Source organism: Maniola hyperantus, chromosome 23, assembly GCF_902806685.2.
Source record: "Maniola hyperantus chromosome 23, iAphHyp1.2, whole genome shotgun sequence".
Taxonomy (NCBI): domain Eukaryota; kingdom Metazoa; phylum Arthropoda; class Insecta; order Lepidoptera; family Nymphalidae; genus Maniola; species Maniola hyperantus.
This window is the reverse complement of record NC_048558.1, coordinates 1,757,592-1,781,462: the sequence shown is the minus strand read 5'-3', so window position 1 is coordinate 1,781,462 and position 23,871 is coordinate 1,757,592. Positions and strand designations below refer to the sequence as shown.

General features: G+C 38.5%; 3 protein-coding genes across 16 annotated transcripts in view; 1 reads left to right on the top strand and 2 right to left on the bottom strand.

The window, feature by feature from the left end:
• The window catches only part of LOC117993172 (serine/threonine-protein kinase Wnk-like), a 63,546-nt gene extending 56,077 nt beyond the window's left edge, over positions 1-7,469 (bottom strand). For 7 of the 11 annotated variants that reach the window (XM_069506442.1, XM_069506450.1, XM_069506451.1 and 4 more), the window contains exons 1-3: positions 7,330-7,469; positions 3,558-4,099; positions 2,525-2,717 (exon numbers count right to left, since the gene is read on the bottom strand). In XM_069506442.1, the coding sequence (XP_069362543.1) occupies positions 2,525-2,717; positions 3,558-3,649 (285 nt within the window). In that variant the 5' untranslated portion in view covers positions 3,650-4,099; positions 7,330-7,469. Of the gene's footprint in view, positions 1-2,524; positions 2,718-3,557; positions 4,100-6,763; positions 6,945-6,999; positions 7,198-7,238 lie in introns of those variants that run through there. The other 4 variants (XM_069506444.1, XM_069506443.1, XM_069506446.1 and 1 more) reach the window with 4 other exon arrangements.
• A 595-nt stretch (positions 7,470-8,064) lies between these two features.
• Positions 8,065-23,871, top strand: part of mon2 (Mon2 homolog, regulator of endosome-to-Golgi trafficking) — a 43,468-nt gene continuing 27,661 nt past the window's right edge. The window contains exons 1-15 of one of the 4 annotated variants that reach the window (XM_034980929.2): positions 8,065-8,366; positions 8,565-8,696; positions 9,807-9,989; positions 10,174-10,303; positions 10,879-10,979; positions 11,315-11,440; positions 11,788-11,867; positions 12,712-12,868; positions 13,806-13,920; positions 14,644-14,775; positions 18,717-18,813; positions 19,770-19,898; positions 20,535-20,623; positions 21,501-21,631; positions 22,671-22,790. In XM_034980929.2, the coding sequence (XP_034836820.1) occupies positions 8,247-8,366; positions 8,565-8,696; positions 9,807-9,989; positions 10,174-10,303; positions 10,879-10,979; positions 11,315-11,440; positions 11,788-11,867; positions 12,712-12,868; positions 13,806-13,920; positions 14,644-14,775; positions 18,717-18,813; positions 19,770-19,898; positions 20,535-20,623; positions 21,501-21,631; positions 22,671-22,790 (1,842 nt within the window). In that variant the 5' untranslated portion in view covers positions 8,065-8,246. Of the gene's footprint in view, positions 8,367-8,564; positions 8,697-9,806; positions 9,990-10,173; positions 10,304-10,878; positions 10,980-11,314; positions 11,441-11,787; positions 11,868-12,711; positions 12,869-13,805; positions 13,921-14,643; positions 14,776-18,716; positions 18,814-19,769; positions 19,899-20,534; positions 20,631-21,500; positions 21,632-22,670; positions 22,791-23,871 lie in introns of all 4 variants that reach the window. The other 3 variants (XM_069506457.1, XM_069506459.1, XM_069506458.1) reach the window with 3 other exon arrangements.
• Positions 15,451-18,165, bottom strand: LOC117993176 (uncharacterized). Its single transcript, XM_069506325.1, has 4 exons — positions 18,047-18,165; positions 17,076-17,190; positions 16,226-16,380; positions 15,451-15,674 (listed from the first exon to the last, which is right to left on the bottom strand). The coding sequence occupies exons 1-4, from the start codon at positions 18,150-18,152 to the stop codon at positions 15,451-15,453; spliced, it is 600 nt and encodes a 199-aa protein (XP_069362426.1). The 5' UTR covers positions 18,153-18,165.

Here is a 23,871-nt window from a genome sequence, read left to right as displayed (position 1 = left end):
CTATTGCTATCCCTTTCATAATATTGCTTGCGGAAAGGATAGCACTAGATTTAGACATGTTAATTTGGTTTAGTTTAGAGATTGTGTACAAGAGAATCGGCCCCAGTTTTAAGTTTAATTTAGACCCTTCAAACCTCGTGACTTTAGCAGCCAGTCGCGAGCGTATCGTTTAAATTTGTAGCGTGCACTAAAATTTAGAGTAATTAAAAGTAAAATTCATGTTCCGTCCTCTTTTAGCAATATTAAAACGAAAAAGATGCAGATACTAAATTTAGTTTAGACAATCACAAGAGAATCGGCGCCAATGTGTATGTTATACACAATTTATTACCGTCACCATCATGATCAACCCATCGCCGACCCACTACTGAGCACGGGTCTCCTCTAAGAATGAGAACGGTTTAGGCCATAGCCTGCTACGCTGGCCCAGTGTGGATTGGAAGACTTCACACACCTAACTTCAACTAACACTTCAACTAAGGAGAACAGACATGCAGGTTTCCTGCCAATGTTTTCATTCAACGTTAAAAAAGTAACGCACACATAACTCTGAAAAGTTATACCACTATAGCTGCTAGCACAGTTTTATGATAGATCGTAAAACTAGAAGACTAGTAGATCGAAGTCACGGGCATTGGCTAATTGTTATATACTAGATATTGCCCGCGCCTTCGTCCGCATGGATTTCGGTTTTTAAAAATCCCGTGGAAACTCTTTGATTTTCCGGGATCAAAGTAGCCTATGTTCTTCCCCGGGATACAAGCTATCTCTGTACCAAATTTCATCAAAATCGATTAAACGGATGAGCCGTGAAAAGCTAGCATATAGAAAGACAGACAGACACACTGTCGCAATTGGGTATTTATATTTTCCTACTTTTGAATTTGATAAATATTATTACTTAAAAATGATGAAGTACACTGAAAAAAATATTAAAATCCAACAAAAAATTACTAAGTTACAGACATTTTAATTTCGGAGTGGGAGGGTCTTCTATCCCTTTCTCGCAAAACGAAAATTTGTATGAAACCGCACGAAGCTACTATGGCATTAATAAGGTGTGACGTCAAAATGCTATATCGCTATCTCTGTCTAATCAGAAATATTTAAATGCTTGTAACTTTTTTGTCATTTGATCGATTTAATTAGTTTTTTCAGTTTACGTCACTATTTTTATTCTAGTTTATAATAAAGTAATAATAAAATTGAAGTCAAATACCCAATTGTAATATTAGCATGGAATACCCCAATACACAAGACACTAAACAGCAAGAATGTGTACTGAATAAATATGTTTGAGATCGATTGTTTACTATCGGACGGACATTGTCGATGTTGTTTGGTCAGCAGACTCATGAGACGTGATTTTACTTCAGCGCGCGATTTACATAGTAGAGTCAACATTACTTTGTAAGCAGTGGCGCGCTTAACATTTTACTGTTAGGCGTAGTAGACGTTTTAAACATGACATAATCTGAATATAAAAAACTAGCTGATGCCCGCGACTTCGTACGCGTGGATTTAGGTTCTTAAAAATCCTGTGGGAACTCTCAAATTTTCCGGGATAAAAAGTAGCCTATGTCCTTCCCCGGGTTGCAAGCTACCTCTGTACCAAATTTTGTCAAAATCGGTTGAACGGTTGAGCGGTGAAAAGCTAGCAGACAGACTGACAGACAGACAGACACACTTTCGCATTTATAATATTAGTATGGATGAAAGGTTACTGACTGACTGACTGGCTGATCTATCAACGCACAGCTCAAACTACTGGAAGGATCGGGCTGAAATTTGGCATGCAGATAGCTATTTTGATGTAGGCATTTGCTAAGAAATAATTTATGAAAATTCAACCCCTAAGGGGGTGAAATAGGGGTTCGTACTTTGTGTAGTCCACGCGGACGAAGTCGCGAGCATAAGCTAGTATGGAATACAGGTCATGCTTCATCGGAGTGCGCTGTCAGTGTATTTCTACCCTTATCATTCCCTTTTAACCTAATAGAAATTAATCGTATTAGAACTATTAACTAACGTCAAATTAAATGCATTCGCTCTTTCTTGGTTTCCTAAGCCGTGTATCAAATGAGGTTTCGTTTAGGAATGCCGATTTGCTGACTCCCATATAAAAGTCGACCTCGCACCGGAAGACGCAGCGTTGGAAGGTGGCCGGACGGCATCAGACGAGTCGCAGGGAGCCGCTGGATTCAGGCGGCGCGAGACCGTGGCGTGTGGAAGTCGCTACAAGATACCTATGTCCAGCAGTGGACGTCTATCGGTTGATGATGATGATGATGATGATGATGATGATGATATAAAAGTCTTCGGAAATACCTGTAGGTCACAAGTTGTAACTGAGAAGGTTATACGGAGTTGAATTACGAAGTATACCAGCGACCTGTCCCGGCTTTAGTTACGCAGTGCATGCCACGGAACCTCAAATGCTGACCAAACCATCACCAGTCCCTTCTACTTCGCTTCAAAGTAGAAGGGAACACCCTTCCCGCCCTTAAATGAGAGAAAGACATACCTGTCCATAACGGGAAGAAGCGAGATGCACGTTGCGGTTCTTCAAGGAGAAGTCTGGCCGCTTGCCCAGCCCATAGTTGCTCTTGTTCTGCGACAGGAACTTCTTGGGCCTATCCAGCCGCTCGGTGGAGCCGTCGGTGTCCTCATCGCGCTTCGAAGTAGAAGGGACGCCCCTGTAGGCGCCTCTTGTACCCCTAATAGTGAAAAAATATTAGAAAAAATGTTGTGTTACACAAAGTAGTTAGAGGCTAGTGTGGCCACATAATACTAAGGCTGAGATCTATAGAGCGCACTTTGACTTTGCTCAGACTTAAGATTGAGTTAAAACGAGGCAGATTTATGTGAGAGATATAGCTCTGTCTCGTTTTGACTCTGTCTTGAGTCTAAGCAAAGTCAGAGTGCGCTCTATAGATCTCACCCTTAATGTACCAGGTACAGAATGATCAGTCCGCCAAGACGTTTAAATAAATAGCGACTCTTGTTACGAAGCAATAAAGTACAATTCAACTCTCACTCACAGCACTGCAACCTAAAATTTAATAAACGCTTCTCTTTCTATCATGTACACTTTTGTGTCTCTCACAAGAGCAAGAATTACGCGAGAGTTGATAAACTCATACTCAAATTATTTATTCAGAATAGGTAAAATGTTACGCTTACTGATGCTCAAAATTGTTAATTTGTAAGATGATATAGTGGTGATAATTAATACGTACTTAAAACTAAAGCTACGAGGGTTCCAAACGCGCCCAGGTCTGAGAAGAGCCCACAACAAACTCAGCCGGGTATTCTTTTTACTATCACCACTTTACAAAATCACTTAAAACTATTAGAACAGAAAGCTGTTAAGCAACTTATTCCCAAGCTTTCTTATCATTCAAATATTTTTTTACATTGTAAAAGAATTTTTCAATCACTGTGAAATGAACCCGCTGACAGACATACGAACGGACAGATGAACAATGGAGGGCTTAGTAATAGAGTCCCATGGAACCCTTCGCGTACGGACCTATAAATGTTTATTTTATATTCACCTTATAGTCTTTTCTGGGCTCTTGTCCTGCTTCCTCGTGATAAGGTTGTCTTTCCTCTTGCTGCGTAGAGACATGTTCGACATGTTGTCCATGTTGCCCCATCAAGACAACTATCACAAACTACCACTCCAAGCATACATTGTGATACCAATAATCTCAAATTATAAGTTATTTACTAGTTATTTACTAACGATAACTTAAATGAACGAATAAATAATCGAAACCATCACAATCTCAACGTTTCGAATATTAGAAATTCCATTATAGTTTGATTTCATTGATTACTTGGTTAAGTAAAAATAAATGGGCTAAGGGCTATTTATTAATTAAATATTATATTTAAATAAATAGATAACTAATTCCGTCTTTTTATTCTCTCTCGCAATGTTGGCATTCTTCTCCTGTTTTTTTTTTCTAGAACTTGTACATACCCTAAATTACTTGAACCGAAAAAATAATATTTATTTAATCTAAACTACAATACAGTCTTGAGAATAATTTTGGAAAGTTATTGCAGGATTTGTTTAGTTTCTTGATGTTATCTGAAACAAAAATTTAAAAAATGTATAATTTCAATGTTACACACCATTTATACTTTACGAAGCTGCACATATTTGACTGAGCGAAGCGAGGTCTCTGAGTCTACTTGAGTGAAATTGCACTTGTCCATCTGTCTGTCTCTCAGAGCCTTATGATTTCTGAATTATTAAATGTTATTACTTCAAATGTAAATATATAAAAAGAAAGGGTGACTGACTGACTGACTGACTGATCTATCAACGCACAGTTCTACTGGACGGATCGGGCTGAAATTTGGCACGCAGATAGCTATTATGACGTATGCATCCGCTAAGAAAGGAAAGGTGAAATTTGTGTAGTCCACGCGGAAGAAGTCGCGAGCATAAGGTAGTTTAAACATAATAATATGTAAACTGATGGCCTTCATCCAAATATTACTTAAAAAAAAAAGCTTGATTTCACGAGGGCTCTCATACGATATGTGGGGCTTTAAATTCAAGTTTGAATTCAACGCTATATGTCCAAAACGGCTACGCAACATATTAGTAACTGAAATTTGTGCATAATTTCAGTTATATCCTGTACTTGAACAACAAATACTAAACTTACATAAATATTATAAAGAAACGAAATTAACAGGAGCATTTTTAACATTACTTCACAATAATGTTAATAGATGGTGCTGTTATGGGATAGTGGAATTATGGAACACCGCGAGGTCTTAGTTCGGGGCAATTAGATGATGACTGATGAGAGATTAGAGATTCAAACTGTGAGGGACTAGACATAATCTCTTTATTTAGAGAGAGAGTCAGTCATACCCACTGCCCTAATTTTGCTTGCATTATACCAACAAGAAATCAAGCGAAAACTACACAGATTTGTTGAAGATTACTTAATGATTAAATTAAACTGAAAAAGTAACTCAATCGCCGGCTTACTACAAATCATGGGTCTCCTCTCAGAATGAGAAGGGGTTTGGCCATAGTCTACCATGCTAGCCAAGTGCGGATTGACAGACTTCACACACCTTTGAGAGCATTATGGAGATCTCTCAGGCATGCAGGTTTCTTCACGATGTTTTCCTTCACCGTTAAAGCAAGTGATATTTAATTACTTAAAACGCACCTAACTACGAAAAGTTAAAGGTGCATGGCGCGTGCCCAGGATCGAGCCGCCGACCTCCGAATAGGAAGCGGACGTCTTAACCACTAGGCTATCATAGCTTGCTAGAGATATTAATAAATATGATAACTTTATTAATGTTACATAAACAGATTATGTAAAATATCTACAGAAAGACAATAGAAACCACAAATCTTCACAGTCACACTCCGCTGAGCACAAGATTTCAACAGATATGTCTGTTATGCCAAGCATTTGATATTTTGCAATGAATCTTTCTATTCTTATAATTTCATGAACTCTCAAGCTTTAAAATATGGATCATCATCATGATCAACCCAATCGCCGGCTCACTATAGAGCACGGGTCTCCACTCTCCTCTCAGAATGAGAAGGGTTTTGGCCGTAGTCTACTACGCTGGCCAAGTGCGGATTGGCAGACTTCACACACTTTTGAGAACAATATAGAGAACTCTCAGGCATGCAGGTTTCCTCACGATGTTTTCCTTCGCACTTACAGCAAGTATTATTTAATTACTTAAACGAACATAACGAAGTCGTGGGAATAAGCTAGTTATATATAATGGATATTTATTATAAACTAGCTGCCATAGCAAACTTCGTACCGCATAACGGTCGATTCAATTTTATTAAATTTTTCTCTCCGTAAGAACCATCCTCGTACTTCAAGGAATATTATAAAAAAAGAATTAGCAAAATCGGTTTAGCTGTTCTCGAGATTTGCGATCAGCAACACATTTAGCAATTAATTTTTATAAAGAGATAAAGAATATTTTATTCATTATGTAGTATTAAAAACTGTACAAAACCTTAGATAAAACTTTTCTGAAGTCAAAACCAAGACAGGAATAAACCACAATATATTCCAGCATACATAATCTAGGAACATAATCATTTCAATCAAAACCGCTCACTCATAACATGCTAATCAATCAAATCAGTGTCAACGCTATGCGTATACGCTATACAGTACACATATTCAGTTTATTTTGGTCCAGATGTTGATGCTGATCAATTATGTGATAAAAGACTAGCAGCCGCTGTGGACATATCTTGGTGAATGTATATCTATGAATCACTGATGTATTGCAATTTTAGGGAAATGTAAAAGCTAAGTTTATGCTACAGGACAGGATGGCACGGGAATCAAACTTGGGGTCATTAAATTCAATACATCATTATAAACAATACTGTCGTAAATGTTTTGTTTACTATGAAATTTTTATGTTTATATACCATTCTATTCATGAATGATTCTATTTAGTGATTTGATTGTATAGATTGTGACCAATATATAAAAGATTGGCTTAAACAGATACAAACAAGTATTAAATAGTACTTGGAATCTAAATAGTCATATCTCTGATGATAATCACAGCTACGATTCAGAAATTAATAAGTGTTTTGTGAGCTCTTTGAAACTGAAATATACACATTTTACTATCAAAATTAAGATGTAAAAGTTGTATAGCTAAGGTGATTGACATTAAACAATGAAACCGACTGATTCATACAGCAAATCCTCTCTTTGATATTGTCTACCTTTACAACTTAGTATACACTGAATCAGGTGGCAATATTTGCAAAATAATACACAAAACACATGTTGCTTCGCTCTTTGGAAGCGATTGTACGATCCTGCACTTCACACGTTCATCTTCAGTAACGCGATTGCTCGAGAGGTCAGCACACTACTTTCGTCACGTACGTAATAGCAAAACAGTGCATACGACACACAATTAACTAAAACTAGGTGCCGGCAAACGAGATATGCAAACCGAGAAAACACGACGTCCAACGCTGCTCGCCCATCGTCTCCTGTCACATTTTTATCAGTTTCACTCACTTTACTTGGTATTTTACTCGGACAGTGTCTAGAACCTGCATGCATCGCCCGTTTTATTATAAAGAATGGCGCATAGCTGAATCAAGCTGAATAAATAGAGTAAAAATTGCATTGACAGTCCGTCAAGCGCACAAAATATGCATTTTTCTGGCGAGGGCGTATGTTTCGTACCTTGGAATTTGCATCGTAGCATGCGTGTACCATTTTGTGAATTAATAAACGTTTCATCATCTAAAATGTAATCGATTCTTTTATTACTTACAAATAAAAATCTGGAATCACACCATTGTTTTTTCTTCTGCACAATCAGTAATGTTGCCAGGTCAAATAAAAAAAATTGCAGTAAAAATAATTGGGTCATCGATCAGTCTGAGCCCTGAGGCAGTCGTGGAATTCTTTAACACTTACACTTAATTTACTTGTGTTAAAAAATAGTGTAAGCACTAGTAGTCTGCTAATAAAGCAAAACTTACCACTTGCTTGTTACATAGTTACTTGAGTAAACATATTTTCTCAAAAATGATCAAGTTTTCATTACTTTTATAATCTGTCTTTAAAATATTTGACGTTTTTGTAGCAAGGCAACACAGAAAATTTCGAGTTTTCTGTTCATTTTACGCAACTTATGTGGAAAGTATTCTTCATAAAGATAAAAATAAAAGATTATTTATTTATTTATTTATTGATTTAAAAATATTTGAATAAAACTTAATCAGATTCATTTAGATTTTCTGGCACCTAAAAAATTACTTTAGGTACTAATGTGAATTATGTTTGTTTAGCACAAGATAATCAAATCATATTATCTAATTTTCTAATGCTTTGATTTCTAGAAACCTAGTAGAACGGACTGTTGAAATAAGTTCAGAAATCCAAATTTGCTATTGCACATTCTTTTCTAATTTTATGGTTGACAGTGACTATACTAATATCGTTCTTCTTCACTCTTATTTTATTTAAATAAAATCCAAGTTATAATATTATTAACATGTGTGTAATCAAAACAATTTAATTAATTAAGAACTTTTGGTACAAACAAAATATGTCAAATTGTGAGATTTATGAACGAAAGTTGTGATGTCGATTCGATTCATTCATTATTGTGTACATGGCACAATTTTATTTTGTTTAATTTTAACGAAATATGAAGTGGAAAAGTAAATAGAAAAATATCAAAACATGGCTTTCGTCAGCGCTGTTACCGGCGATGATTCCACAAAGAAATTTATGGACGTTCTACAAAATGACTTTAAAACTTTAAGCTTGGAAACCAAAAAGAAGTATCCTCAGATAAGAGAGGTATTATTTTTTTAATTATCTGATTATTTATATGGTTTTCTATTACTTATGATTGTAAAATGTAAATGCCTCGATAGAAGATAAATTTTCTTCTGAGAAAATTATTGTAGCCCCTATTTTTCTCTATAAAGTATAACATTGTGCTTACTGATTGTTTTTTGTGTTTAAAAATGAATATTCCATTTCCTATATTTCTAGGCTTGTGATGAGGCGATAGAAAAGCTGTGCTTGGCGGCAAATAATCCGCAAGCGTCTTTATATGGGGTGGTGAATCAGATCTTATACCCTTTAGTGCAAGGATGTGAGTCAAAGGATGTTAAAATTATTCAGGTAATTGTGAAACACTACCTTACGATTGTTAACATTTTAACTGACGTTATTAGTTGATTAGCAAATTAGATTTCTATACATTTTCGAGTATGTATTGATTATTGTATTCTCTACTGATAATAATTAGTGTTATTTTTAATTTGGTTTTTATCTTCGTACTTGTTGTGATTAGATTCCTTTTGTTCGGTTACTTTTGCTTATTCATGTTTTATTTATTTACTACCTACTATAACATGGAATGTTTAATTCATTGTAATGAAATTGATTTTATAATCCTTACTAATCTAAATATATAAAAGGAAAAGGTGACTGACTGAATGACTGACTGACTGATCTATCAACGCAGCTCAATTGGGCTGATATTTGGGGATGGGGATGCCCTGCACAGCCCCCGCGCTAACCATCACCAGGTTAGCGCGGGGACTGTGCGGGGTGTCCCCATTGCCATCTCAACCTGTTGTGTAATCTAAATATATAAAAAGGAAAAGGTGACTGACTGATCTATCAACGCACAGCTCTAACTACTGGACAGATCGGGATGAAGTTTGGCATGCAGATAGCTACTATGATAGTATGTAGGCATCCCCTAAGAAAGGATTTTTGAAAGTTCAACCCCTAAAGGGGTGAAATAGGGGTTTGAAATTTCTGTCGTCCATGCGGACGAAGTCGCGAGCAGAAGCTAATAATATTATAAAAGCGAAAGTGTGCCAGTCTGCTAGATTTTCATGGCCCCTCTCTGATTCTCACGTGATTTTTGCGTGGGTATAGTTTAAGACCTGGAGAGGGACATTGGCTCCTTTTTATCCCAGAAAATCAAAGAGTTCCCACAGGATTTTTTAAAATCTAAATCCACACGTATGAAGTCGCGGGCATCAGCTAATTTCAAACTTTTGTTTTTGGGCATCGCTAGTTACAACATAAACATACTTTTTCCTTGAGGAAGCTGGCATGCTTGATAGTTCACCATAATGTTTTCAAAGTGTGTGAAGTCTGCCAATCTGCTCTTGGCCAGCGTGGTGGCCAAACCCTTCTAATTCTGAGAGGAGATCTGTTCTTAGTAGTGAGCCAGTGATGAGTTTGTGATGATGCTGACTTTTGTTTATATTTCAGTTCTGCTTGGGTACAATTCGGAGGCTAATAGCTCAGCAGGGCATTGACGCTAAAGGTGCTAGACATGTAGTTGACTGCCTGTACAACCTGGGCCAATCCAATATGCTGGAGCTAAAGCTGTTGCAAACGGCAGCTCTACTGATGACCACATCTGATTTGGTGCATGGCGACACTCTGGCAAGGGTGAGTTTGTCTGTAGGTACATAATGGCAACTGGCAACCCTGCCAGTCGGTGTGCGCAGGCCTCCACCATGTGCGTGCACCGGCTAGGCACTGAAATTTGAGAGTTGGAAATTTGAAAATCGGGATGTTTTTTAAAGATAATCAAGTAAATCAGGAATACACTAAATACTATATTTGTTTGCAGACCATGGTGATGTGTATTCGCATGGTGACGGCGAGTGAAACGCGCGATATAAGCACGAGTCACGCAGCCGCCGCCACAGTCAGGCAACTGGTTGCTCTTGTCTTCGAGAGGGCCCTGGCAGAGGCCAATGGTAAATCTTCTAAATATATTATTTAGAAAAACCGGCCAAGTGCGAGTCAGGCTCGCGCACTGAGTGTTCCATACTACAATCGTGTTTTTTCGACATTTTGCACAATAAATCAAAAACTATAAACAAAAATCTGTTTTAGAATGCACAGGCACAGGAAGCCCTTTCATATGATACCCCACTTGATAAGGTTATCTTACTTTGAAAATTGAAAATACTTATTATTAGTTCATGACCTGTATTTAATTTTTTTACGTTTAATTTAGTACGGTAAGCGTTATTATGACGTCACACCGCGTAAGCGACAAATATTTTTAAATTGTTTAACATAAAAATATAGTAATTTATACTGGAATATATTTTTATGTTAAAAAATTGAAAAATAGGTATTTGTTGTTTACACATTGCAATTAAAAATCATGTTTTTAAAAAAATTATTCTCTTTAATAATTAATTCTAGCCCCATAAACTATATAAAAAATCACCCCTATACAAAAAAAAATCACATCATTTTACAGTCCAAGAACTTAATGCAAGTGTATGATTTAGGGTTCTGTATTATGTAATTAACTTTTTAGGTACACTAAAAGTGAACCCAGCGGATGTGAGGATGCAAGCAAACAGTAAAGTACCAAAGGATCTCAAACCATGCGCGGTTGACGCATATCTCATTTTACAGGTACGACGTACGTTCGAAACAAACCAAGTCCTAAGAGCAGTTATGCACTGCATCTGATCCGAATCTGTGAAAATATGTTTCGAAGTAGTGATCTCTACCTCACTACCTATATTATAAATATGAAAGTGTGTTTGTTTGTTGGTTTATATGCGATAAAAAGTAGCCTGTCACTCTTCAGGTCTTTAACTATACCCATACAAAAAATCACGTTGATCTGTTGCTCCGTTGCGACGTGACTGAAGGACAAACCAACAAACAAACACTGCCGCATTTATAATAAGGGTACTGATCATAAATTGTAGAACCGACGGGATTCGAACTTAATATGTTTTCAGGATATAATTCAACTAATTAATGGTGATGCAGCTCAGTGGCTGGTCGGCATATCAGAAGTACCAAAGACATTCGGACTGGAACTGCTAGACACTGTATTGACTGACTTCTCTGATGTTTTCTTTAAGGTATGTTTAAATCATTCTTTATACCATCAAAAAATATTAAAAACTTATTACTAACTTTTAAGATTCCGTTGGACAAGGAAATCTTTAGTGTGACATTTCAAAATCATTTAATTTTTGACCATTCCCGATCACAATAAAACAGGTCGATAACGGAAAAGCTGCGGCAATCATTGTTACAATCTCAGTTGTTATGATTTGCTGAATTGATGGCATTTTTGCTGCAACAATGCGTTTTAGCCAATATTGAGAGAGTGTCTGCCAATCAGAGGTGATTGCTATCGTCACACTATAGCTGTCATGTTTCCGTACCCGAACCACAGATCTTTATTGATTTATTTCTATTTCAGATATCGGAATTTCGATTTCTACTAAAAGAACATGTTTGTGCATTGATCATAAGACTATTTTCACCCAATGTCAAATATAGGTAAGTTACAAAGTAAATAACGAGTACATACCACAATTTATATGATGACTAGCGACCCGCCCCAGTTTGGCATGGGTGCAATGTAGATATTAATATGGTGTCATTGAGGTGTCATTGCCTCGGAAACTCTCAAATGAGAATACTTTTTTCCGACCTAATTCACATTATTTCAATTTCTCTAGGGATCTCTAATTTTTTGAGAATTAAACTATAGCTATAAACCTTCCTCTTGAATCACTCTATCTATTGGTAAAAACCGCATTAAAATCCGTTGCGTAGTTTAAAAGATCTACGCGTTCATACATATATACAGACGCGGGAAGCGACTTTATTTTATATACTATGATTATATCATATGTAGAGATTTTCAATTATCGATTGTTGGCACTTCTGACGCTATACCCTATCCGGCGGAATGAAGTTAATACAGTGCTCTCTCTACCTAATCCCATACGAAAACAGAGAGAACGCTATACTAACTTCATTCCGCGGATAAGTTAGTATAGCGCTCTTCTCTGTTACCCATACAAATCATAGAGCCAAGCAAAAAGAGCGCTGCATTAACTTCATTCCGCGGATAGGGTATAGTTCTTGTTTTACACTCTTGCAGGTGCAAAATTTAAAAATAAAGTGATCTTTTGAATAACATAATAGGTACTAAACTGATATCTACTAGCCCAAATTATACGTTACTGGAACAAAATATAAGCGCGATGTAACATGGCTACAGCATCATCTGTTGAGAGCTTTATGAAATAATGATTTTAGATAGTGACATATTTTATTGTCTAGTAAGCAAAGTAAACCCCAAAATAATGCACTTTATAATTAATACTAATTCTAGGGCAGCATTCACGTCCCCCCACATCCCCGGGGGCGGGCCCCCTGCGGCGGGGAGCGGAGGGGGCCCGGGGGCTGCGAGTGAGAGGCCCCACTTCCCCGTCACCATGCGCCTGCTGAGACTCGTATCCATCATCGTGCACAAGTACCATGCTGTGCTCGTGAGTATCATTATCCATACAGTGAACGACAAAGCATACCATGACACACAATACACGCACAAAAAACGGAAACGTTTCAGTGCGGAAACAAGCCCACAGAGAAGAAAGAAGACACACAGTTCAAACTAGTTAGGAGCCTGTTGTGATTTGCGCTATGCACACTTTTGCATGTACACATTTTGAGAACTCATTTGCCATTTTGCTCTATGTGTCAACTGTCATGTCACCCTTAAATTAAGGACTATTATCGTACTTTCATTCTACCACATTTCCGATGGCGGGCCCCCCGCAGTGAGAAGCCTGGGCATTATGATAATCAAATTAACAAGTAATAAAAAATTTAAAAACACAACTACCCCACCAAACACAAACTAAAAAGTAACATTTTTCACATTTGAAATGGTGTCATACAGCCCGCCATATTGAATTAAATTAAAAAAATTATAGCTATTATCACCCGAGATAAACCATTTTATTTGCAAAGTTCATAAGGCAGTGGTCCGACCGCCGACGATGAACGAGAAACGAGTAGAACCAGAAACTATAAACGAGTTGGCGATCAGCGGGAAGCGAATGTGTAGTTTCGATAGTTTTGTCGCCGGGCTATAAGCGAGTGTGCAAGTGTGCGAGCGCGTTATACGTGCTCAAGCGAGCGAGCATCGCTGAACGAATATCGCTGAGCGAGCTTATTTTTGAAAGCTCGTCGCTCAGCGACAAAACTAGTAAAGCAAGTCGTCGCCGGCAGTGTGAACAGTTAGAGAGCAACTTTTGATATATGCATCTCTTTCGTTTACAAGGAATGTACATTTATTGTGCGTTTCTTGAGAAAGAAAATCGCCGATAGTTAGTCGTTTTCTCGCCGGCGATCGGACCACTGCCTTAGTACATTAGATATTTTTTGATATAGTTTCTGGGAAAAGTAAAGTGAATATTTCAGGTGACGGAATGTGAGATTTTTCTCTCCCTGACAATCAAATTCCTGGATCCAGACAAGCCACTCTGGCAACGCGCGCTGGCGCTCGAGGTGTTGCACCGAATGACGATTCAACCAGGTGCGTGGCATTATCCATACATATGACAGGAGAAGTTGACTGACTGACATAACAACAAAGGTTTCTGCTGACAGCTGAAAGAATTCAGCAGCTTGAAGAAGAAGAAAAATAACTATGCTAATTGTATGTACTTTTACCTTGTGTTCGAATCGATCGATTTATGCCGATATCGATTTTTAGATATAAGATCATCAGTTTTTAATTAATAAGATGTGTTTTTTTAGCTATTGTTTGTAGGTAACACCAGATTCTGTTAGTGGCTTAGTTCTTAGTTTAATATTTAACATCCGTTTATACGGTTAAAATGGGATAGGATTTATTTCGATTATGAAATAAAATCGATTTAGAGTTTGTTAAAGTATGGACTTCTCTAGGAACGTAAATAATTATGGAAGTGTTCAAAAATAAAATATTTTTTAATGCAAATGTTATGTTTTTGAAGACGATTAACATAATTCACCCAGCTTTTAAAACAAAACTGAGAGTATCCAACAATTACATTAACAATGTACTACATTTTGGCAATAATTTCAACTCGTTAACTTCTGATTTTTCATAGTCCAAAGTGGCCATCATTCTTTCCAAATATCCCCTCCCGGGAATTAAACCCAGAACTCCCGCTGATAAGACCACAGCGCTCACCACTGGGCCAGGGCGGTCGTCATATCTCTCCATAACTAGATCCCCAGTCCCCAGCATTCGACCAGTTATTTTTGATTTCAGACCTACTTAAGGCGTTCTGTGAATGCTACGACATGAAGCCTCACGCGACAAACATATTTCAAGACATAGTCAACGCTCTCGGCGCATACGTGCAGAGTTTGTTTGTCGCATCGCAAGTTAACACACCTGCTGGTAAGTGAACACTACTTTATCTTGCTTTGTGTGTTTTCTGTTAATTTTGTGGTGTACAATATCTAAACCTAACAATTAGACGCGCTCCAATGCAAAAGTGGCTGTCCGTATTTGTCACTAGCTGATGCCCGCGACTTCGTCGGCGTGGATTTAGATTTTTAAAAATCCCGTGGGAACTCTTTGATTTTTCGGGATAAAAAGTAGCCTATATCACTTTCAGATCTTAAACTATACCCATGCAAAAAATCACGTCGATCCGTTGCTCCGTAGCGACGTGATTGAAGGACAAACCAACAAACAAACACACTTTCGCATTTATAATATGGGTAGTGATTTTTAAAATGACAATGCATTTGTAATAATTAATATCATCATGTGCGAAATGAATATATAAGAGGAAGCTTTAAAGTTGCACCCATAACCGACAAAATATCAGAATCAAGGCTCAGATGGTACGGACACGTAATGCCTTTCCATGGCTACAAGAAAGAGGGGTAGGGGAAGACCACAAACTGCCTGGATGACAAATGTCCAAAGGGACATGAAACGCCTCGGCCTCAATGACGAAGACGCGAACACGCGAACTACATGGCGCCGCATGATAGGGAAAGCCGACATTGCGTAACGGCATAAGGCGAGGACAAAGAAGAAGAAGATTTGTAATATAATCACATTTTAATCATGAAACAAATCATGATACACTGAACCATCATTGTGTATGCTCTCTACATCCACGTCATCAATGTCGACTGTCACCGCCCAGTCATTATGATCAACAGAATCATCCAATAGTGCAGGCGCAGGACCATTGAGATTTTCCGCAATTTTCGTATCGTACTCTTCGTCTTGCAAGTCGATATTGTCTTCCTCGCCGCCAGAATCGCGCCTGCCTGATTTATCTAAATATATGAAAGGAAAAGTTGACTAATTGACTGATCTATTAACGCACAGCTCAAACGACTGGACGCTATTATGACGTAGGCTTCCGCTAAGACAGGACGTTTGAAAATTCAACCCCTAAGGCGGTGAAATAGGGGTTTGAAATTTGTGTAGTCCACGCGGATGCAGTCGCGAGCATTAGCTAGTCTAAATATATGAAAGGAAAAATTGACTGATCTATCAACGCACAGCTCAAACGACTGGACGGATCGAGCTGTTATTTGGCATTCAAATAGCTATTATGGCGTAGGCATCCGCTAAGAAAGGATTTTTGAAAATTCAACCTCTAAGGGGATGAAATAGGGGTTTGAAATTTGTGTAGTCCATGTGGGTCAGCATTACTTACTCCAAGATTGTGATCGTATATGCGCAGACAGGTTCCGAGGGTCCCGCACCAGTGTCTCTGTGTATCTGTCAATCAGCGGCTGACAACGTCGCATGCATCTGCCGTATGTGCTGAACCGATTCGTGCGCCAGTCTTGACGGCATATGAAGAGTTAACATTACTTACTCCAAGATTGTGATCGTATATGCGCAGACAGGTTCCGAGGGTCCCGCACCAGTGTCTCTGTGTACAAGTCGATCAGCGGCTGACAACGTCGCATGCATCTGCCGTATGTGCTGAACCGATTCGTGCGCCAGTCTTGACGGCAGCCGTAGCGTTCACTGAAATCCATACTACTATCAGAAAGAACTAGAGTCAGGAAACTCTCGATTTGATCCTGGATCGACACCTGTCTAATTTAAGGTGAAGCTAGGGGTGACGTGAAATCAAAGACACCTAGTTGTATCCTAGCCAAAGTAATGTACATCTGTCGTTGAGACCGACTGGACCGTATGAGTGACAGAGACAACGCTCTACAAAGCTGAAATGTCATTCTAAAGGTCGATGTACATTACTTTCGCCGCGTACTGTACCTACATCTGATGCCTCTCAGTGTAGGTGAAGCTTCGACCAGTAGCCGAAGAGTAGCCAACCAACCACAAAAAATCTAAATGTTTTCCGTACTATTAGGGAACTGTCCCTATCTAAAACATTCGAAATTAAATTCGAAAACATAGTTTCGTTCACCAATGAACGGCTAACACCCACTGATTTTTTTGTCATTTGTATGGGATTACGTAAAGTGGGGACTCGCTAGCCGTGTAGCATGTAACGTATCTGATACTGTGTCAACCTGCAAGTGGGTACGGCTCGTCCACGGTCACCACGTAGCCAGCTACGAGCTACGTGTTGCCGTCCACGCGCACACTACGAGCCGCCTTTGTGTTCGCAGTGATACCGTCACTCGGGCACTGCTTAACATAGTTTCTAGAGTGCCCTGAACTAACTTGTCTCCGTGGATAGAGTATATACTAACGTGCAGTTCTGCAGCTGAAACACGAACGTCCAAACAGATCTCACGGGTTCGATGCATAGTCCAGGCGTGAAGCGGCGCGTACAACGCACGAAGTAGTTGTATCTACTCCGTCTTGCTATATTGACACATACTTTTATATAGTACGCGGCAGAAAGTAATGTACATCGGCCTTTAGGACATTTCGGCTTTGTAGAGCGTTGTCTCTGTCACTCATACCTATATGACGTTTTTTTTTAAAATAGAGATAGCGGGAAAACGAGCAGGCGGGTCACCTGATGTTAAGTGATTACCGCCACCCATGAATATTTGCAGCACCAGAGAAACCGCCGATGCGTTGCCGGCCTTTTAGGAATTTGTTGGTCCGCCCCTTGAATAACCCCATGTTGTAATCTAGTGTAGTGTAGACGTTTTGTCGGTCTCGACGACAGGGATAACGCTCTACAAATCTAGTTTATAAATTTAAAAAGTATATTACAAAAAAACGGGCCGATTTGAGAACCACCTCATTTTTGGAAGTCGTTTAAAAACAAACGCTTGCAAACGCAGCGAAAAAAACAGTTTGGTGGCTTTTCGCGGCGTTACGGTGGTTACGCACTCATCCAATCCGAGTTCGTGATAATTGGAGGGTTCCGTACTACAGTCGTATTTTTTCGACATTGGACAATAAATCAAAAAATTATGCATAAAATAAATAAAAATCAGTTGTAGAATGTACAGGTAAAAGCCCTTTCATATGATACCCCACTCGACTTAGTTATCTTACTTTGAAAATTGAAAACGAATTATTTATTCATGAACACATTTTAATTTTTTTTATGATGTAAGTAATCACTTTACGGTTTTCGGATTTTTTCCTTTACTTGTGCTATAAGCCCCACAGACACAACAAAGTGATCCTATAAGGGTTCCTTTCTCCTTTTGAGGTAGGGAACCCTAAAAATGAGTAATCTAGGTAATACATAATTGTTTACGTGGTAGTCTTCTCAAACCAACATTTATATTTCCATTCAAAGATGAAATAACCACAAGAATAGACACAACTGTACATATATTGCGTGCTCTCAATTTATAGTTCATGTTTACTTTTGAAAGATCGTGACCAAATAGATTAGGTATAACATATTCATATTTAGTGATCCTTAAAACCCAGCGATACGAGTATCTACAAGATTTGTAATAACTAATAAGTGCTTTTTTAAGTAATTAAAATATCACTTGCTTTAACGGTGAAGGAAAACATCGTGAGGAAACCTGCATGCCTGGGAGTTCTCCATAATGTTCTCAAACGTGTGTGAAGTCTGCCAATCCGCAGTTGGCCAGCGTGGTAGACTATGACCAAAACCCTTCTCACTCTGAGAGGAGACCAATGCTCTGTAATGAGCCGGCGATGGGTTGATCATGATGATGATGATGAATAAGTGCTTTAAAAGCGGCCTGAAAAATAAAAGCAAAAATAATGGTTTTACCTTATTTCAATAGCTTAAGTATTCAGTTTTATTCTTGAATAAATATTTTTTTTGTTCTCATTTTAATTTTGTTGTAATTTTGTTCATGATCTGCCATATATACATACGGCAAATGCATACGGCTAAACTCCACTGTGAAAGTATTTTGTTTATCATTGATTATAACTTGTTTCAGGATCATCGAGCATCCCGCAACAAGCAGGGTTCTATTGGAAGGGTGTATGGCTCCCTTTGTGCATCACATTCGACCCTGGGACTGCCAAATCTATATAGTAAGTACATCAAGTACATAACCCTAAGGGTGACCAATCAACATTGAGCTATGCTGCGCTGTGCTGTGCTCAGCTAAGCTAACTTTGTTGTGTTATGTTTTTCGTACAAACAACATTGAGTTTTGAGTGAAAAGTGTGACATGAATGTGCACAAGTGCATGTGAGATAGAGAGAAGACTGAGTGAGATGGGCAATGCAATGACAAAATAGCGATCTCTTCCAGGCAACCTTAGAGTAGAGAGCACAGAGAATTCAAAGAGAATATAATAAAAAATAAAGAAAACGGAAGGGGTGTATTAATTAAATAAAATGAATTTACATAATAACAGCATCAGCGAAAGCCGCTTAGTCTATTAAAAATATACGTATGTATATGTATAAAAAGTAAAATACAACAGTAAATAAAAGAGGAATAGATGACAGATAAGTGGAATAAAAAATAACAATAAATAAATAAACACATCAAATTGAGAATAAATAAAATAGTTTCAATTTCGTTTTGAAAATAGATAGTGATTTAGAGTATTTCAGGGCCTCAATAGCTCAACGGTTAAGGTCGGTAGTTCAAACCCCACCCGTTGCACTATTGTGTATGCACTCCTACCACAAGCTTTACGCTTAGTTGGAGGGGAAACGGGAATATTATTCAAGATTAATATGGCTAATATTCTTTTAATAAAAAAATATAAAAAATGATGTTAGGGTATAGTAGGTTTGCTTGTATAGTAATGATTGATGAGTTTAACAGATTCTAGCCTCAATAGCTCAACCGGTATAGGAGTGGACTGAAAAACCGAAAGGTCGACGGTTCAAATCCCGCCCGTTGCACTATTGTCGTACCTACTCCTAGCACAAGCCTGACGCTTAATTGGAGAGGAAAGGGGAATATTAGTCATTTAATATGGCTAATATTCTTTTAAGAATTTAAAAAAAAAAAAAAAAATTATGTTATACAGTATAGAGATGCTGGATCGCACTGAGGCGCCGAGCATTCAAGAGGGGTACGGCATCTCAGTGGCATATGCCTGTCTGGTCGAGATCATACGCTCAATCGCTATCACACTGGAGGGCAAGGAGTACTTTAGGTATAACCGTTTTTTATCACTTCCTAGTGACCCGCCCCGGCTTCGCACGGGTCTATTATAATTGTCGTAGGGATCTCTAATTTTTTTCAAAATTAAATATAGCCTGTGTCACTCAGGAAAAATGTAGCTTTCTACTGGTGAAATAATTTTCAAAATCGGTTCAGTAGTTCCAGAGATTATTTCTGACAAAAACTTTACCTCTTTATAATAGACTAGCTGATCCCCGCGGCTTCGCCCGTGTAGATTTAGGGTTTTAAAGATCCCGTATAGCCTATGTCACTCAGGAATAATGTAGCTTTCTACTGGTGATAGGATTTTTAAAATCGGTTCAGTAGTTCCAAAGATTACCCCCTACAAGCAAACTTAACAACATTACCTCTTTATATAATATATAGTATAGATTAGTATAGATTGTTTTTGAGCACAACCACAAGTCTCTCATACCTTCCTAAGGTTTAATTTGAACTTGATATAAAATATAGTACGCAACAGGTCGAGATGGCAATCGGGGTGAGGATGCCCCGCACACTCGCACAGCCCCCGCGCTAACCCGGTACGGGATAGCGCGGGTGACGTCCTCCCGCCTCATACCCCGATTGCCATCTCGACCTGTCGCGTACTATACATGTTTTTTAGATTGCAAGAACTTTACGACGACTCTCAGAACGACGGAGAAGAACAAGAAGTGAACTCCAACACTAACAAAACAACGAACAACCATAAAGGTCCGTGCTTTTAAACACAATCGTCCAAACTTTCCGCTGTATAATATGATGATTTCATATTTTGATTTGAATTGAAGACTACAGGCCCATTTTATAATTTCACTAGCTTATGCCTGTGACTCGTGGACTACACTGCACAAGTTTTAAACCACTATTTTACCCCCTTAGGGGTTGAATTTTTAAAAAATCCTTTCTTATCGAATGTCTACATCATAATAACTATCTGCATGCCAAATTTCAGCCTGATCCGTTCAGTAGTTTGAGCTGTGCGTTGATAGATCAACCCTCCACCTCCCATGGCCCCACCAACCTCTCGGTTATATGGGCCGAATCGCGGGAGGGCGCCCGTTCGGTACTTGCTCTTGGCATTTTCCCGGGGCGCCTTCTTGACTCCCTACAAATTATTTTGTCTCTTCCTTGTCCCTTATGCTCACTCTCCCCCCTTGGGGGCTAGACGTCACTAATACAGCTGTGATCTCCGCTGCTGCTCCTCCGTGGTGCCGACCTGGCACCTGTTCGCTCCGATAGCGACGCGTTGATAGATCAGTCAGTTAGTCATCCTTTCTTTTTAAAAATTGTAGACACCTCTTCCAGCGTGCTTGTATAGCTGTGTCCACTAGCTGATGCCCGCGACTTCGTTCGCGTGGAATTAGGTTTTTTAAAAATCCCGTGGAAACTGTTTGATTTTCCGGAATAAAAGTAGCCTATGTCACTCTCCAGGTCTTTATCTATACACATGCAAAAAATCCCAATCACCAACAAACCAACACACTTTCGCATTTATAATAAGGGTACTGATGCTAGTAGTCACGACCCTAACTAATGAGAAATACAATGCAATGCAAAAAAAAATAGGTATAACTCGTTGCCTTTTCAGAAACGGAAAGTTTGGACAACAAAACAGAAATAACCAAAAATGGTCACAGCGGGGAAGCTGATCAGAACTCCAATGTGGTGGAGAAGATAGACCTCGACGCTGAGGATAAGGAGAGGCTACTCAAATTACAGGTATAAATTTAAAATTGGTCAAAATTCCACGGATATGTACGAAGCGATTTGCCTCCTAATTCGAACCGCTAAGATTTGGAACACCCTTCCAGCATCAGTTTTCCCCTCCAATTATAATATTGGTACCTTCAAGTCAAGAGTGAATAGGCATCTTCTAGGCAAGCGCGCTCCATCTTAGGCTGCATCATCACTTGCCACCAGGTCTGATTGCAGCCAAGTGCTAGTCTATAAATTAAAAAAGGTAACTCAATACATAAACCACGATTAAACGGAAATCCATATCCATATACTAATATCAAGACTTGGGGGACATCTGAACCGAAAAAAACTCGTCCGAATGGCCGTCAACTCGACTGCACGTGCTTCAATACCAATATTATAAATACGAAAGTGTGTTTGTTTGTTGGTTTAAGACCCGTCAAAGGCATCAAAATCTATGTCTATCTATATCTCAACTTCCCGTTGACTTAGAATCATGAAGTTTGATTGGTGACAAAGTCTTATAGCACAAGTAAAGGGAAAAATCCGAAAACCGTGAATTTGTTGTTACATCAACCCATCGTCGACTCACAACTGAGCACGGCGGGGTGACTACGTATCTCGCGACAGGCTTGCGACAGGCGTGAATCTTGCGATCATTGCTGTCAAACGTCACACGTAACAGCGGCTAGAGAGAGACAGCAATAGCCACAAAGTAAAATAAGAAGAAGAAGAAGAAGAGAGACAGCAAATGAACTGGCGGATTGCTACTACTGTCGAGTTGCTGTCGCTACTGCAACATTTTACGTAATCACCCCGCGGGTCTCCTCTCAGTAAGATAAGGGTTTGGCCATAGTGCTCCACGCTGGCCAAGTGCGGATTGGCAGACTTCACACACCTTTGAGAACATTATAGAGAACTCTCATGCATGCAGGTTTCCTCACAATGTTTTACCTTAACCGTGCATGCCCGGGTCGAACCCCTGACCTCCTGAATAGGATGCGGACGTCCTAACCACTAGGCTATCACGGCTTTTTAATTTTTTGTGGTATAATTTCAGCTTATCAAGTCGTCTTGGTGCGGTCTAGTGTGGGGGCTGTCGGTGCTGGCTGAGGCGAGCATCGGCGAGCTGGAGAACATCCTGCGCGCCATACAGACCCTGGCCAGAGTTAGCGGCAAGGTGAGCAAGTGGATTACCACTTGAAGACTATACTCTATCCACGGAAATATATTACTATTGGAACTCACTTCCTGAAAATGTCAGAGAGAACTGCCACTCAGTACACTCATTCAAATACAGAGTGAAGCAGTATTACCTATCATTAATATAGAGTATTTTATATATTATATTTTTCATATATTATGTATATAATTATTTTTTTTTTTTTTTTTTTTCATTTATTTGGATCACTAACAGCTAATCATAATTATACATCAAATACAAATTTAACAATACAAAAGTTTTAAGACAATATGACGAGCTAATTAAAAGTAATCACCGCATGCGAATGTGTCAGGTAATTTTACTACTAAAAAAAAAGTTACTTGATTAAAAAATAATAATAATATAAATAATATAAATAAATAAACTCTAAACTAATAAACAAATGTAGGTAAGCAGTTCACATGGCATCAAGTAAATTACTATGGCAATTCACTTAATGCCATATGAACTGAATTCCGGAATTTAACCAGTGAGTCCGCGTGTATGTCTAGCACATTGAGCTTATTATAAAGTTGACTTATTCTAGGGATTGGCGAGTTAGCACCCATAACTGTTGAGCGTCGAGGAAAAGATAAAGAAGAATTTAAAGGTTTTCTAGGATATTTCGAAGGAACCCTTAATTTAAAGCTATTTGAAAGAGAAGAACAATCTATTTTGTTGTTGAAAATCTTAAATAAAAATATGAGATCGAGTTTTGTTCTACGAGTTTCTAAGGATTCCATATTAAAGAAATTTAGTCTGCTATTATAACTTCTTAGGTTTTTTACTTTTCCAGCCGCAAACGTAAGATGCCAAAGAAAGCGCTTTTGCACTCGCTCAATCCTAAGCATATGTGTAGCATAGTGAGGATATTTATGATAAGTATTATTATTGTATATAAGTTGATTTGGGTATTTATTATAAGATATTTATGTAGTTTATTAGATTCTAGTACCGTAGACCTATTCCACTTCTTGATACGCCTTACTCACAACCTTGAATGGGCAGCTGGAAGAAATCTCTGTTTAGAGATAAGCATTTCCGATGTAACTTAATT

Excerpts from the sequence above, each read along its gene's own strand:
- LOC117993176 (XM_069506325.1), bottom strand. The coding sequence starts at position 18,152 with ATGAACTATAAATTGAGAGCACGCAATATATGTACAGTTGTGTCTATT. Across the intron at positions 17,191-18,046 it reads TGGTTTGAGAAGACTACCAC|CAAGACGGAGTAGATACAAC; the intron begins GTAAACAATTAT and ends GTGTCAATATAG. Across the intron at positions 15,675-16,225 it reads TATACGATCACAATCTTGGA|ATAAATCAGGCAGGCGCGAT; the intron begins GTAAGTAATGTT and ends TCATATATTTAG.